Raw genomic sequence first — 17,489 nt, 5'->3', positions numbered from 1 at the left:
CAAAAGTTCTGCTCAGGGAGTAGCAGAATGACCTTCGCAGAAAAAGGGCAAAACACGCTGTTTCAGCAAAGCAGCGTGTTTGACAAAGTCCTTTGGAGCTGTTAGCCAGAGGTCAGGGTCAGACAGACATAATCTGAAAACACCAGCTGTCAAACATAAATCTGTCATTTCAAACGGGAAGGAAACTTCTACATTCTCCTAACTTTGGCCTGATGCAACCTGGATGCTTCTGGAGCTACAAGGTCATACTGTGGTGATGTGTGGTGAGCCACTGATTCCTCTGGAATCAGATATACAAATGTGTCTGGTCAGAGCCATGCTGGACCATCCTGCTGGTGGAGCTCACAGTTCCACAGGAGGAAGGCATGGAGGTTGTGAACAGTCTGAAGCATTCCCAGTACGTGGACCTGTTAGAGGACTGCAGGGATGGTGGCTGGAAAGCCATCATGTGCCCCGTCTGAACTGGGATGAAGGCTTTTCTCCAAGTCCTCAACTTTTCTCTTAAACTAAGATATTGGCTGCATAGGAGCAGGGTGTTGGAAATCCATGAGGGACCTGATGGAGGAGGCAGAGCTTGGAATTTTGAACTGTTAAAAAATAACAGCAACCTTGGTTGGAAACAACCTAAAGATGGACTCCGCAACCTTAGTAAACACAAAAAAGTGTCCTGGGCCCAATTCCAATATTCACACGGTGCCCCAACGGTCTTCAGCAAAGTGAGGCTTCAAGTGTGTAAAACATAAGTGTGCAAATAACTGCCGAATTGGGACAGGGACTATTGTGTCATCAACCACGATGCATGCCGGGATGCCAGTCGCTGTTTGTGCTACTGTTTAAAAAAATTGTAACTAACAACTTTCAAAAAAACAACTGACTAAATTTACATTAATTCTTGTCCACATCAGAATCAGCTTTATTGTCGGTGCTCCAGCGTCCCGAAGCACAGAAATTTGACTCCGCAGAGCAGCCTGACCAAGGTTACACACACAAAACGTACAAAACCAGATGCAGGCAGACCACGAGAGCTGCCATTTGAGGCGCTCTTTTTTTTCATTAAATCTTAGTCTGAAACATTCAGAGCATGAATAAATACCTTTAATCGTCTTTAAATGAACTTCTTTAGTTTGAAAATACATACATTCAGAAAGCCACTTGAGCCGATGTTCCGCCTTTTTCTCAAAATTTCCTCAAAATATTCCTCTTGTGGGTAACACTTTCCCCAAGTCCGCACTAGTGCGAACTTGGGGAAAGTGTGGATCAAGGGTGCAAAAGGGGTGTGATCAACTCCCGCACATGAGGATCAGGACACCCTACACACGTGCACCCCTGGACTGGAACACGCAATGGATGGAAGTGTGAGTACTGGGATTGGGCTATGGTCTGAGGTGAGTGGCCTTCATCTAACAGTTTAGTAGCAGGTGGGCGGAGTCATGGAGCGGGCACAGCCCCGGCTGCATGGGCGGGCAATGGGAGTCCGTGCCTGCCCATGTAGTCAGCTGTGCCAGCCCTGGACCAAAAGCAAAAAATGTTTCCTTTTTTTTCATAGGAGTAGCCATACTTCCGTGTTTTTTTTTTTATTGTCAACCCTGCAATCCAATCAGGGAACAAAGGCAACACTTTAACCAATCACAGACAGAGGGGGTGGGTCACTCTTAGTCTGGTTTCTGGGCAGTCACCATAGAAGACGATTTTTATGAACACTGAACACCGCCACACTGCGATTCTACCGTTCAACATGAATATAGAAAAATATTTCCTCAAATTCTAAAGGACATGTGACGATGACGGTGCAGACAGGAGGTGGAATAATAAACGGCTCCACGCCTATTGTAAATGTGGGCACTGATTTAAGCAGCCATGCTGGAGTTAGCAATCATGCTAAGAGAGCTAGCAACAGCACCCATGGAGATCAAAGAGCAGCGCCGAGCTAGTCTGGCCACGCTCCATTGACGGCTCTCGGTTGTGGGGCGGGTTCTACCGTTGTCTTTCAAATGATCTCCGCATTCCACTGGACAATGAATGTGACGTACTCTTGTTTCACTCTGTTGCATCATCCCACCCACCAGGCATATAGAGTGCCCTGATTGGCCCACAAAGCGGATAAACCTCTGTGATTTGTTCACCAAGCAGATAGAGCACTATGATTGGCCCACCATTATGGACCAATCACAGCTCTTTATGTGTTTGAAACCCCTCTAGAGAGCTGTGATTGGCTAGCCAGAGTCCTGGTAGGAGCTGCGGAGGTTCCAATGGAGCGTGCCTAGACCATTCTTTGCAAAGCAAGAATTTGGTCTAGTTCACTAGGCTAGCGCCGAGCAGCATAAACTCTTCTACATGGAATAAACAACGTGAGTGACCTCCTCTGCAAAACAAACACGGAGATTCATCGTAGTAGCATTACAGCTACGAGGGACAACAGGCCACAGTTTAGTGATATTGGCACAGAAAAGCCTCAAAGACCAGTCCTGCAGAGCTGGCCTTCACGCCTTTTCTCAGGAAAAAAAGATAATTTTGCTGTTCCTGGTATGGAAGCTTTCCCTGCCTGGAGTATTCAGTTCAAGCAGATGCTGCATTCTGCTACCCATGCAGAATGTTTCAGGGACCCGGACCCACTGACGCAACTTACAGTATAACTGGAAACATTCAATAGAATGTGGAAAGAGACTGAACAAACATGCTGCATCCAAAGAACACTTGACTTGTGAAGCCATGTGGAGGGACAAGGAAAGGCGAGTTCACATGAGTAAGGAAACATCAACATGAATTAACACTGAACAACTACAGCGCAACAGATATTATGTGTCTGCAATTATTGATGTTGTGGAGTTCCTTGCTGTGAACCAGCTGCCCTTTAGAGGTGACCATGATGCATTTATGGTAAATGGCCTGTATTTGATATAGCGCCTTCTAGAGTCCTAGAACCCCCAAGGCGCTTTACAACACAATCAGTCATTCACCCATTCACACACACATTCACACACTGGTGGTGATGAGCTACAATGTAGCCACAGCTGCCCTGGGGCGCACTGACAGAGGCGAGGCTGCCGAGCATTGGCGCCACCAGTCCCTCCGACCACCACCAGCAGGCAACGTGGGTTAAGTGTCTTGCCCAAGGACACAACGACAGCGACAGACTGAGCGGGACTCGAACCAGCAACCTTCCGATTACGTTCATTTAGTAAAATGAACAGCGACGGGTGTGGCCTATTTTTGTCTCTATTTGAGTTTTCTTCAAGGAAAGATGCAGAATTAGCAAAGAAAACAAAAACTATTCCTCACAACACCACATACAAAGTCATGGTATTCAACATGACTTAATGGATTTAATGAGTACTTTAGTAAGAGAGCATATGGTGGAAGAAGTTGGTGAAACATTCTATACATTAAAGGCAGATGGAACCAGAGATCCAACTGGGACAGAAAACATCTCCATTGTTCTCCGCTTTCTGAATGAACAATGTGAACCAACTGAGCGACTCCTAACCATAGCCACTGCCGACCAGGGAGGGGCCGCTACTTTGACTGACACCATCATAGGAGAACTGACCACTGCTGGCCTGAACCACGAAAATCGTCAGTCGGGTGTATGATGGTGCCTCCCTCGTGTCAGGTAAACATGGGGGTGTACAGAAGCTGCTTCAGCAAAAACTGGACTGAGAGATACCGTATGTCCACTGTTATAACCATCAGCTGCATTTGGTGGTCACCCTATGGTGATCATGCCCTGTCAGTTGAAGAGGCTGTGATGGACTTTTCCAGTGTGTGCAACATGCAGAAGACCAACTGTTGCCATTCTCCACAAAGGAGAGACACTCAAGCGCCCGTTGGACCAACGCTGGAGTGGACATTTAGCAACAGGTAAGTTAATTAGTACTGATACGTTAATAATGACGAGGATGTACGTTTGCAACTGTGTACTCTGTGAATGACTCCCCGGCCTGAAAATAATAGTGATCTATTTTCTGTATTCTGCATTCTCAGTAATTCTGAAATTATTTGATGACCTATTCACACTGCTCCAAGAGATCACCAACAACAGAGCGTTTGGAGCAGATCTGCGCATCGAAGCAACAGGATTGTGGCAGAGCATGTCCGAGCCAAGCTTTAAGTTCATAGCGGAGATGGTGCACAAGATCCTCGCGTATCTTGACCCCCCCAAACAAGCTTGGACAGGTGAAGGAAGAATCTTTTTATTTTTTTATCCTAAGCGGTGCAATAAATATGTGCAAGCCAAACCACATTTTATATTTATAATGTAATAATAAGTGGAAAGAGCAGGTCTGTCCAGCCCTGGTCCTGGAGATCTCCTGTCCAGCATGTTTTATATGTTCAGTGGCTGAATCACCTGTTCAGCTGCTCATCAGGCTGCAGAAACTTGTTAATCACCACTGATTCTAAAATGGTGTGCGGAAACAGGGAAACATCTAAAACATGCTGGGTATCATCACAGACAAAATTATGGTTATAGTGATTTTGGTTTCAAACTTATTTCTCAACCCTTTTCGTCACAGGTTCTGAAACAGTTCCAGAGGCCACTGGAAGCAATGCCCACTGTCTTCACAGCATTCAAACATGGACTGACCTTTGGAGCCAGCACTGCGTTCTGTGAAAATTCCTTTTCCACTCTTAAAAATGTCCTCACAGACCATCGCTTAAGTATGCTTCATCAGCGCAAAGCCAACCTCATTCAGTTGGCATTTGGGAAGGACTTGACCCGGAAATTCAGGAATGAGTGGAAGGACAAGATTGTAAGAAGGTTTCACACGGTCCACAACCGCCGCTTGCCACTCTTCTAACTTGTGATTAACACACACACACACACACACACACACACACACACACACACACACACACACACACACACACACACACACACACACACACACACACACACACACACACACCATCATGTGCAGTAAAAGGGGTCCTGCTCTGTGTATTCCTGTAGCTGCTGTAGCTATTTACCCTACAGCTGTTAACTCAAGTACTCAGTTCCATGTTGGTGGTTATGTTTTTAAGAGAAGTAAAGCTAAATAAGTGGACACTGCGCTACAGTACTGTCAGTACAGTACTGAGCGGTCAGCTGCTGCTGATCATCCCATCAGTGGCCTGGATAGAAAGGGAGGAATGAGACAACAACAACTTGCCAGATGATTATGTTTATGTTTATTCATTTAGCAGACGCTTTTATCCAAAGCGACTTACAATTTATAACCTACAGGGCATGTTGTGATCTGTGGGGGAAACCGGAGTACCCGGAGGAAACCCACGCATGCATGGGGAGAACACCAACTCCACGCAGAAAGGCCACAGCCGAGATTCCAACCTGCAACCTTCGTGCTGCGAGGCAACAGTGCTAACCACTGCGCCACCATGCAACCCACCTCACCTTGGGATCAACCAACTTGACCACTCATCTCTCCAGCCATGACCCCACCAGATTCCTCACTCCTCCAACCCGATTCACCTGCGCTCATCCTGGACCCCAACCTCTCAAGCTTCCTGCGTGAAACCCTCCTGAGCCTAACACTCCTGGAAGCCTGGCCACGACCTCTAGATCTGACCCCCCCCCCCCCCCCCCCCCCCCCCCGAGCCCTTCTCTCTCAAAGGATACCACGGTTCCCACAGCTCAGCTATGTGCTGCAGCCCTCACCTCCTTTGGACAGTGCTCCCTTGGTTAAATAAACTCAATTTATATTCTTACTTACCCGAGTGTCTCGTGTTAACTCTGTATGTCTTGGGTCAGGAAACTACCTCAAAACATGACTAAATGGCTCCACCTTGGTCCATTTTACAGATGATCTTAATAGATTGCAGCATCACAAGACTTTCAGCTTGACATGATTTTAGCTGTTTGGGTGAAAAACAAACTAAAATTACATCATTTATCAAAATCTGAGAATTTTTGTTTAAAACTCTGCATTCCATCAATGAAGCTAGGTCCTATTGTAGGTGGTGTGATGTTATGTGACAGCAGAAACTCAGCTGGTAGAGCAGGTTGTCCAGCAGAGGCTTGCCGGATCGATCCCCAGCTCCGTGTGTGTCCTTGGGCTAGACACTCCACCCTCCTTGGCGACCGCTGGAGCCAGTATATTGCAGCTGTGGCTATGATGCAGCATCACCATCAGTGTGTGAATGATGGGTCGTAGTGTAAAGCACTAAACTCATATATTTGGTTAAAGCTGGTTTGCATTTTCATACAGTTTCCTAACAACTTAGCGTCTCAGCATCTCTTTTCGAATTCTGATTCATGTATTCACATCACAAAACATGAATAAAAACGTCCACCCCAGAAGAAAGTTTCGCAGAGTTTAAAACAGCTGATGCGCGACGTTTTCTGCTTTCCTCAAACTAAGAAGAGCAGCAGAAGGCCTCCTCTCCTCCAGCATCCCTCTACAGGCTCAGTGAGTGGCGGTTGGAGTCTGTGCGTCACGGTGCGCACCGCACTCTCCTCCCTGAATGTTAAACGTAGGCGCTGCTCACCATGTGACGCTCCTCACCCCCTCCCTTCCCCACCGTCCTGTGAGCGCTCAGTTAGGACCACAGCCACACACACACACACACACACACACACACATTCTGCTCGCCGGATGGATGATTTTCTGCATCTCTCCACCAATTCTCCGACAGCTGATTCTCTTCAGGGCCCGGGTGGTGTTGAGACTCACGGTAAGTCCTATTCCAAGGCTGTCCTCATCACTCTTTGTCTCCTGGACATCACAGCAGAAGTTCACAACTGTTTGTAAAATTAGGTTTTCGCGTTTAAACATCGGGGGAACTTTTGTTTCTGGTCTCAGGAAGTTGTGAGTAAATGGCTGGAGGAGGGAGACGTGCTCTGGTTCATGCAGAGGTCAGGGAATAATTGCATGTGACCTTGAGTGTTTAGAGGTGATCACATCCGTCCTGGCTAGAGGCAGCAGCTGATGGCATCCAGCATCCATTCTCTCACAAGCAGGTTCAGTTCAAGTCTGTAAATCTGTGTTTGGAGGAGTCTTTTCCTCTCTTCAATCGTCCTCTGAGTGATTTTTCTGTGTCATACAGCTGGATTAGAGCTCAGTTACAGTCACATGATCAGTCACTAATTACTGTTGGGCTTTTAACTAGTTCTGATCAGTAAATGTGATGCTGTTCATCTCTCAGTGTGATGGCACACATTAACCACTGATACTCAGATCTGTTCAGAGCAACCTAACCAGACAGTTCATTCATGCACTAAAGCAGGGGTGTCAAACATGCGGCCCGCGGGCCGAATCCAGCCCGCAAGCGGGTTAAATCCGGCCCGCGAGATGGTTGTGTAAACTTTATTTTCCTACTTTACAATGTAGAGTGAAAATAAACTTATCTTTGTGAGCAAGTTTTCTCTGTAATGAGTATAAATAAAACAAAGCTGCGCTCAAGGCTCACACAAGAACTTGAATCACATCCTGAAGTTGGCCGCCACTCAGGATGTGACTTCTGATATTGATGTCCTGGTGAAAGCTAAAAGATGTAAAGTAAAATGAGTCAAATATACTTTAAGTGCTGCATGAAACTGATCTAGCCATGTGATCTGTAAGCTCTTTGAATCACTAAGGAATGTTTTTTTTATTTGTTGATTTTTTTTTTCAAATTTTCAAGTACACTTCAGGTGTTGTACTTGTACTACACTGTCTTCAGGCTCCAGCCTTGTTTTATATTGATTGTATTAAAACAAAGAAAACGATCTGAAGTTTTTTTTAATTTACCGGTCCGGCCCACTTGGGACTAGATTTCCCTCAATGTGGCCCCTGAGCTAAAATGAGTTTGACACCCCTGCACTAAAGGAAACATGTGTTCATGTGTTTGTTTCATTCTGAATGACTTCTGGTTACTTTAACTTTAGTTTCCTAATAACTGGAAAGAATATTAGCTCTAATTTTAGCCTTTGAACCTTTGCTGCTTTTCTCCATGAAATGGGATGCCATTATTGATTTTTACTGATTCATGATGGGTTTGGGAATCTTTAGGTCGGTTATCGCATCCTTTCAATCATACATTTTTAAATAACCATCGTATTAAATATGGATAATATCAATTCATGAGTCAAACAAGAAAAAAAAACTAATTGTTTAAGATTTAGAGGATTTTTGTTGCCTTATTAAAACATGAAAGGAAACAAAACAAGATCGAGGTCCCAGTCAGCAACAAAGAAAACAAGAATAAAACAATTACAAAAGTTTAGAGAAGACGATTTTTGAAGTGAGTCAAAGTCTCGACTCGCCCTTCCACCCATCCAGGTCAACCTTATTCATGGTTTACTAAAGTTGCACAAGTTATGAACAGAAAGGATTCGCAGCAAGGAAGTAATTCACAAGATTCGTCTCAAAGCACCTCACAAGGTAAACCCTCCAGTCGAACCTTCTCATCAGTTCACTCACGAGTTCAGTTCATTATGCCAGTTAGTCAAGTGTCCTGTGTAAGGAGGCCCAGCAGATGCTTACACGTGCCAAATTCCCCAGTCCGGTGCAGATCTGGGTTGATCGGAAATCTCTGTTTACATGGACACTAACTGAAACGATGCGATCATGTCGTGAGTACACATGCATCAAGCATTCAATCAGATTAAACAGAGGATGCGCAGAGTTGTCTTTCCCGGAAAAAAACAAACGCCATCTTGTCCACACTTCTGTTCTCTCCCATTTTATTTTCTCACTCTCTAGCTTTGTCCGTTATGTTTTCCCTCATTATGGACCGCTTCTGTGTACCTCCTGTCATGTTTCCGACTTGTCCTGATTGTCTGCAAATGCGGAAAGACGTTGCGCTGAAGTTGCACACATGTGGGCAGTATTGTACTCCAGCAGTCTGACTGGATGCGTACACGGACGTCAATCGGAACGAGGACTGGACCAAACCACCATCTCTCAATGGGAATGAAATTTCATTCCGATCGGGCCGCGTCGCATCAGAATTTTCCATTTAACATGTTTCCATGAAGAATTTTTGATCTGATAGAGCATTCTTTCCGACCACTTGTGCCCATGTAAACGTAGACACTGACTTGTTGTGTCAGACTTTAAGCAAGCATGTAGCGACAAATAGAATAGAATAGACTTTATAAATCCCACAGTGGGGAAATTCCCGTGCTACAGCAGCACAAACACGCAGAGAAAAAGAATAACAAGATTACAGGTAAACACACAAAAACAATAAGCTATTACTGTAACCTTCTACCTCTAAAAACAATGAATAAAAAGAAAAGTTGGGTTTCCAGAACCACGCATCACGAGGGACGCAGACATACTACTAATGTACATCCGACATTGCACACTATTGAACACGACTCCCCTTCTGAACCTGCTCTCTGTGAGCAGCTGTCTGCAGCGACTCTCTGGGGCTTTGGGGAGCAGAAACACACAAGAAAGTATAATTATAAAATGTTCTCTTTATTTTGCTTACAACCAGCCAAACTTCTTGTAATCTTTTAAAATGATCAAGAGTTCCTCAGACTTTTGGAGCTTCTTGCAAAGTTTCACTCAGGACTTTGTAAGTTGTTCACTGCTTTTCATTACCTGAACATAGTCAGAGGCACGTCTTTACTTAGTCCAAGTTCTTTAATTCTGACCCTTTTATTCTTGAATAAAAGGCTTTCAAACTTTCGCAGTGATGTGTTAGTGTGGAAAAACTGCCAAGGTTCTCCTATAAGTGCTTGTTTTTCCCAATAGAAAGTATGCTGGGTTGGCTCTGATACAAAACGTTCCTCAGGTTTAACCCTCTGGAGGTATGGCCATAGTATGCAGATCAGCAACGTTAAAACCTACCTACCTGGTTACTCCACGCACGTATTTCATGAGCATTTTTTAACTCTGAAGTACCCCTGAAGGACTTAGTTGCTCGTCCTTCTATCAAAACTTATTTTGAGCCTGAGAGGGTTAAATAATAAAAGTATTTGTGTTTTATCTGAGATTATGTATGCAACACAGCTGTGATCATCTGGTCTGGTCTAATAAACCAAACAGTGTTTGCATCATTCCAGTGAGTCATTTCCTCACAGTTCATCTGAACTGTGTGTCGACTGAGTTTTTCCAGTAGGATGGTTGGTGGAGTGAGCTGTTCCCAGTGCAGCCACGGCTCAGATTACGTGTTTTAGAGCTGGAGTGGATGACAAGGCAGAAAAGTGTGTGTGTGTGTGCGTGCGTGCGTGCGTGCGTGCGTGTGTGCGTGCGTGCGTGTGTGTGTGTGTGTGTGTGGGGGGGGGGGGGTGTTACAGTTAATGCACCCAGGATTATGAAGACTTGTAAACAGCAATTCATAGATTAATGCTAAGGGCTCATCTTCCAATGCAAAATGGGAGGAAATGTGTTTTTATGTTTTGAATGGAAGGACAGAAGCTGTAGGGGAACATGTAATTTCTCTGTTTGACCTTTAGGAACTTTTCAGGTGTTTGTAGAGAATCAGTTGATGGTGAGGAAGCTGCTTTTTAAGCTGATGTGAGCAGTGGGAGCTAGTGCACCTCTGTGTGCTAGTGCATTAGTGTTGTTACATTTCTAATTGGAAGATGCGGTCCGTGTCTACGTGCAGTGCAGGAGGCAGACCTGGACCTCCCACACTCTGTCATTACTGTGTCTGCTCAGAAGAACACACGAGGCCACTTCATCCAAAACATCTTGTTCACCTCCTCCATTACATTTGGTTTGAAGCAGCCGTTCCCTGAAAAAGAGGTCGAGCAGGATGCTGCTGCGGAGCTGCTTTAGAGGATTAGAGGATTTAGAGAGAAAAAACATTGCTGAAGTTAAGCTTTAGCAAAACAGGGACATTAGATAGGACAATCTGCAGAATTGGAAATTTCAAAAGGAAACGTGTTGCGTAAGAGAGGAAAAGTTGTGTGGAGTGGAGAGCCTGTCTTTATGGTGACACCTCTCATCATTCTGACAAATCTGGTGTCCAATGTGCTCCAAATGGATAAATAACAACAACAGCAAGTCTGCTGTGTTTTCCTGGAGCATCATTTTAGCTTGACCTTCCTGTTTTGTTCTAAATGCAGGACTAACAGCTCAGAAGTGGAATCCAGCCCTTCAGCATCATCTTCTTAGCTCCATCTCTTCCCGACATTTTCTTCCAATCATTTTTGTATTCTTCCTACCGGTAGCCAGGTTTCTCTCCTCCTTTCTTATTCTTTCTCCTTCCATCTCCATCCTCTCCCAGACCCTCCCAGATGCCGAAGAACAGCAAGGTCATCCAGCGTGTCCAGAGCCATGAGCACGTCACCGAATCTGTGACCGACCTGCTCGGAAATGAGGAGCCGCTAGACTACAAGAGCAGCTCCCTGAATGTCGGGGCTGCTGCTGGGAAGACAGTCCCACAGATAGAAGTGCCTGAAAACGATGGAAGACCCGCCTGGAACAGCAAGCTGCAGTACATCCTGGCCCAGGTGGGCTTCTCTGTGGGGCTTGGGAACGTGTGGCGCTTCCCTTACCTGTGTCAGAAGAACGGAGGAGGTGAGCAGAGTGACTGTGTCTTTTAGAGGTGGAGATGCTGCTTCGTTTGGTCAGAAAGAATCAAGAATTATTTATTTTTGTTTGTAAACTTAGATTTTGATGTGCTGATGAGGAAATCCAGAGCAGGAAGTGATGTCCTGCATGTTTTTTCTGCTCTCAATCAGTGGTCACCCTCCCTTTTTACGATGGTGCTGCCTCACAGTTTCCTCCTATTTTTGTTTATTTTGTCGCTGAAATGTTTCACATCTGCAAACAAATGTGTGTGTGAGACAAAGATAACCGGCGTAAGTACAGAACGCAGTTTTTTCATTTTTCAGGAAGATTTTGACAGAAAAATGTCTTCCTTACCAATTTAGCTCAATGTTCATGCAGCCATTTTCATCCCTCCGGGTCGCGGAGGCAGCAGCTCCAGCAGAGGCCCAGGCCTTCCCTGGCCAACGCAAAATCCCTCCAGCAGGTCTGAGTCAACCAGAGGGTCTTCTGTCAGGAGATGTCTAAGAGGCATTCCGAATAAATGCTTGAACAAACTCAGTCAGCTTCTCTCTAAAGCCTGATTTATGCTTCTCCGTCTGCGTCAGTGCGGAGACACGCAACGCCATTATCCATCCTTGCGTAGGGCACGCAAGTACGTACGGAGTCGAGCCCACTTTTTTAAACATTCGTCGAACGAGACGGATTACGCAAGCTTGTGATTGGTCAGGACGCCGCTGTTGTTTACAGCGCCGCCATTGCAAAGAGAGCCGAGGATAACTAGCGGCAGACACGGAGAAGCTTGAAGAATATCTCGCGAAAAAACTCTAAAATATGAACGTTTAATTCTCCCGTGACTGGAGGAGTGAAAAGATGCACAGCAAGCGTTTTATTTGTGGACGGAAATGACAGGAAACGTGGGTTTAGAGGTGGGGAGCGCATGAAGAGGTGGGAGAATGAGAGACAAATATGTCCGTGTTAAAAGTCTCTTAAACACACAAAAAACACAATATAAGCAAACGATCTTGGACCGATACATGACAGGATACCACAGAACAGCGCTACGCCCTCTGTTGTCCTGCCGGGCAATTGCTTTGCAACACTCTCCAGGAGACGTAGAAGTATGAGAGCAAAACGCTTCCGTCAGTCCGTGCGTGTCTGTCCCTTGCGGAGCTGACGGAGAAGCATAAACCAGGCTTAAGTCAGGGGTGCTCAACCCTGGTCCTGGAGGGCCGGTATCCAGCAGGTTTTGTGGTTTTTCTGCTCCAACACACTTGATTAACTGGTTGAATCACCTGTGCAGCCTCTCATCAGGCTCTGCAGAAGCCTGTTAATCACCTGCTGATTGAAATCAGGTGTGTTGAAGCAGAATTAAAACTAAAACATGCTGGATACCGGCCCTCGAGGACCAGGATTGTGCACCCCTGCTAAGTGGAGGAGCAGTGGCTCCACCCAGAATCTCTCCTGGAGGTTGGAGCTCTTCTTCTCTGTGGCTGAGGCTGACCAGCCTGTGAAGAGAATTCATTTTCCCTGCTTGTGTTCACAATCTTGTTCTTTTGGTCACCAAAGCTCGCGACCATAATTGAAGGATGGAACGAAGAACATCATCACACCCGCAGTAGTGTGATGGTTTGGGCCGCTCTGCTGCTTCAGGACCTGGACCACTTGCTGTAATTGATGAAATCATGAATTCTGATCTCCAGCAGAAATTCCTGAAAAAACATTTGACCTTAAACAGGTCATTCGTTACGGGGGGAAAATATTAAAATAAAATAAAAACAACAATAAAATAATTCAGACAAAATTCCTTCACAGAGATAACACTCTGTAGTTGACTTGGTTGTCGCCACCAGAGGGTTAGAGTGTCACTTGCACATTAAAAGGGTTGGATGGAGAGCTAGACAGATCTTTTTAAGGTTGGCTCACAAATACCAACTAAATGTGTCATCTTCAGATTTATACTAGCTATTATTTTAATGCTTCTGATTTTTTTTTCTTTATTTTACTGAAGCTCTGCTTTAAGAAATACTTGCTTAGGTTTTGATTTGATATCGTGTTAATAAAGGTTAGAAAATTCACTAAAAAGGTGCTTCTTTGTACGGCACCTGAGGGGCGGCGGTGGCAGAGGAGTTTAGTGCCCCCCTTTATCCAGAGGGTTGCAGGTTTGCATCCCATCTGTAGCAGTCGTTGTGTCCTTGGGCAAGAAGAAGAAGAAGAAACTATCATTTCTATAGCACCTCTCAAGATAAAAATCACGAGGCGCTTCACCCACCATGCCTTTTGGTGGTGGTCAGAGGAACTGGTGGCTAAAGTGTATGGCAGCCTCGCCTCTGTCACTTTGCCCCAGGGCAGCTGTAGCTACACTGTAACTCATCACCATCAGTGTGTGTGCATGGGTAATTGACTCTGTTTTTAATCAACTAGGACAATTTAGAAAAACAAATGTTTTAAATCATTATAAGATGATAGAAATGATATGCTATAGTGCACATATATGGTCATAGCTTCCTGCTCTCAGCTGTCAGCCTTGGTGTGTGTGTGTGTGAGCTCATCCATCAGAAACTACACAGCTCTTTCATTCAGCCCAGAACTGTCATGGGAGCAGCTGCATTGTGCAGAAAGTCTAAAAATAGCAGCAACATCGATTGCTCAGGTTGAGCTCATCTGATACTTCGATAAACAGAGCGGGTTGAGGGAAATGCATTCATGTAACTGCATAGGGAGGAGGTTTTGTTTGTATTTGGGATGCATGTGTGCACTGGAGTTGTACAAACCTGCTTCACTATCAGGAACCACACCTGGTGCATGAGTCCATGCTGCAGTAGGTCGGACTGTTTCAGCTGATTTATCGACTTTCTTAAGGACTTACTGCCTGTTGCCTCTCCCTGGGCTGCCACCTTACCGTGGTGGAGGGGTTTGAGTGTCTCAATGATCCTAGGAGCTAAGTTGTCTGAGGCTTTCTGCCTCTGGTAGGGTCACCCATGGCAAACAGGTCCTAGGTGAGGGATCAGACAAAGAGCAGACCAAAGACCTCTTATGATGAATTATATAAATGGAAACCGTGTTTCCCGGACGTGGGTCACTGGGGCTCCCCTCTGGAGCCAGGCCTGGAGGTGGGGCACGCTGGCGAGCGCCTGGTGGCCGGGCTTACACCCATGGAGCCCAGCCAGGTACAGCCCGAAGAGGAAACGTGGGTCCACCTTCCCATGGGCTCACCACTCGTGGGAGGGGCCAAAGGGGTCGGGTGCAGTGTGTGACGGGTGGTAGTCGGGGGCGGGGACCTTGGCGGTCTGATCCTCGGCTACAGAAGCTGGCTCTTGGCACATGGAATGTCACCTCTCTGGTGGGGAAGGAGCCTGAGTTGGTGTGTGTGGTTGAGAGGTTCTGACTAGATGTAGTCGGGCTCACCTCAACTCATGGCTCTGGCTCTGGAACCAGTTTCCTTGCGAGGGGTTGGACTTTCTACCACTCTGGAGCTGCTCCCACTGAGAGGCGCAGAGCAGGGGTGGGCATACTAGTTGCCCCCCATCTTGGTACCTGTACATTGGGGTTTACCCCAGTGAATGAGAGGGTAGCCTCCCTCTGCCTACATGTGGGGGGACGGGTTCTGACTGTGGTCTGTGCTTATGCACCAAACTACAGTTCAGACTACCCACCCTTTTTGGAGACCTTGGAGGGGGTGCTGGAGAGCGCTCCTTCCGGTGACTCCCTCGTTCTGCTGGGGGACTTCAACGCTCACGTGAGCAACGACAGTGAGACCTGGAGAGGTGTGGTTGGGAGGAACGGCCTCCCTGATCTGAATTCGAGTGGTGTTTTGTTATTGGACTTCTGTGCCAGTCATGGATTGTCCATAATGAACATCATGTTTAGACATAAAGGTGTCCATATGTGCTCTCTGCACCAGGATACCTTAGGCCGCAGCTCGATGATCGGCTTTGTCGTTGTTTCATCTGACCTGCGGCCACATGTCTTGGACACTCGGGTGAAGAAAGGAGCGGAGCTGTCAACTGACCACTAGCTTGTGGTGAGTTGGCTCAGATGGTGGGGGAAGATGCTGGTCAGACCAGGCAGGCCCAAACGTATCGCGAGGGTCTGCTGGGAACGTCTGGCAGAGTCTCCTGTCAGAAGGAGCTTCAATTCCCACCTCCGACAGAACTTCCAAAATGTTCCGGGGGAGGCGGGGGACATTGAGTCTGAATGAACCCTGTTCCGTGCCTCCATTGCTGAGGCTGCCGACCAGAGCTGTGGTTGCAGGATCGTCGGTGCCTGTCGGGGTGGCAACCCCCAAACCCACTGGTGGACATTGGCGTTTAGGGATGCTGTCAAGCTGAAGAAAGAGCCCTATCAGGTATTTTTGCCCTGTGGGACTCCAGAGGCAGCTGACAGGTACCGACAGTCAAAGCGAAACGTGGCTCGGGTGGTCGCCAAGGCAAAAACCCGGGCATGGGAGGAGTTCGGTGAGACCATGGAGCAAGACTTCCGTGTGGCTTCGAGGAGATTCTGGTCCACCATCTGGCGCCTCAGGGGAGGAAAGCAGTGTGCTACCAACACTATCTATAGTGGGGATGGTGTGCTGCTGACCTCTACTCAGGATCTTGTGGATCGATGGGCAGAATACTTCAAAGACCTCCTCAATCCCACCGACACGTCTTCCAGTGAGCAAGCAGTCTGGGGACTTTGGGTTGGCCTCTCAAATCTCTGGTGCTGAGGTCACTGAGGTGGTTAAAAAGCTCCTCTGTGGCAAGGCTCCAGTGGATGAGATCCGCCCGGAGTTCCTTAAGGCTCTGGATGTTGTGGGGCTGTGTTGGCTGGCGCGGCTCTGCAATATCGCATGGACATCGGGGGCAGTCCCACTGGACTGGCAGACCGGGGTGGTGGTCCCCTTATTTTAAAAGGGGGACCGCAGGGTGTATTCCAACTACAGGGGGATCACACTCCTGAGCCTTCCTAGTAAGGTCTATTCAGGGGTTCTGGAGAGGAGGGTCCGTCGAATTGCTGAACCTCCGATTCAGGAGGAGCAATGTGGTTTTTGTCCTGGCCGTGGAACACTGGACCAGCTCTATTCCCTTAGGGGGATGCTAGAGGGTGCGTGGGAATTTGCCCAACCAGTCTACATGTGTTTTGTGGATCTGGAGAAGGCGTTTAACCGCGTCCCTCGAGGGGCCCTCTGGGGGGTACTCCGGGAGTATGGAGTACCAGGCCCTCTGATACGGGCTGTTAGGTCCCTGTATGACCGGTGTCAGAGCTTGGTCCACATTGCCAGTGTTCTGAGAAAACATCCTACTTTGGCAATACCCATAGGATAATTTTACGGTGTTTTACATGACACAAACCCTAACCCTTACCCTAACCCTAACTATGTTCTGAGATATGGAGGTTTGTTAGTGCCACACAGCCACTTTCACTTTAGGCTCTAACTCTTAATTCTACCTATAACTATAACCAAGACTTCTTGTGTTGTGTCCTGATAGGGTTATGAATAATGTTTTGAACTATGGAGGTGTTTTAGTGCCAACCCCCCATTTTACTTTTAAACTTTAACCCTTAACTAAAACTCTACCCTTAACCAAGACTTCTAGGGTTTCGTCCTGATAAGGTTACGAACAATGTTTTGAAATATGGAGGTCTGTTAGTGCCACTCAGCCGTCTTAACTTTAGCCTTTACACTCTACACTCCAGCTCTAGCCTTAACTAGAACTTCTTGTGTTTAGTCCTGATTAGCTTACGACCCCTGGTGAACAATTACTGTTAGGCTAAGACTAATAAATAATATAATGTTTTAATTCTGGATGTTTTTATTACTACCTGTCTATCTGAATTTTAAATTCTACCCCTCACCCTTACGCTATCCTAACCCTAAAACTCCGTGGGTCTAATTCAGTAGTCTTTTTCTGTATGCTACTAGTCTCCTACCTATTGCAAACCTAGAATCTAACCCTCACCCTACACCCCACCCTAACCCTAAGGTTTGGGGGTTTAAATCATTAGTCTTTAACTGTATGCTACTAGTCTCCTACCCATTGTAAACTTAGAATCTAACCCTCACCCTGCACCCCACCTCTAACC

General features: G+C 46.6%; 1 protein-coding gene across 1 annotated transcript in view; it reads left to right on the top strand.

The window, feature by feature from the left end:
* Positions 1-6,535: 6,535 nt before the first annotated feature.
* LOC107385757 (sodium-dependent neutral amino acid transporter SLC6A17) overlaps positions 6,536-17,489 on the top strand; it is a 28,651-nt gene continuing 17,697 nt past the window's right edge. The window contains exons 1-2 of the mRNA XM_015959854.3: positions 6,536-6,669; positions 11,161-11,453. Of these exons, the coding sequence (XP_015815340.1) occupies positions 11,171-11,453 (283 nt within the window). The 5' untranslated portion in view covers positions 6,536-6,669; positions 11,161-11,170. The remainder of the gene's footprint in view (positions 6,670-11,160; positions 11,454-17,489) is intronic.

The sequence above is a fragment of the Nothobranchius furzeri genome, chromosome 3 (genome assembly GCF_043380555.1).
Source record: "Nothobranchius furzeri strain GRZ-AD chromosome 3, NfurGRZ-RIMD1, whole genome shotgun sequence".
NCBI classification, from domain to species: Eukaryota; Metazoa; Chordata; class Actinopteri; order Cyprinodontiformes; family Nothobranchiidae; genus Nothobranchius; species Nothobranchius furzeri.
The sequence above is the reverse complement of the archived record's forward strand: the minus strand, read 5'-3'. Positions and strand labels throughout refer to the sequence as shown.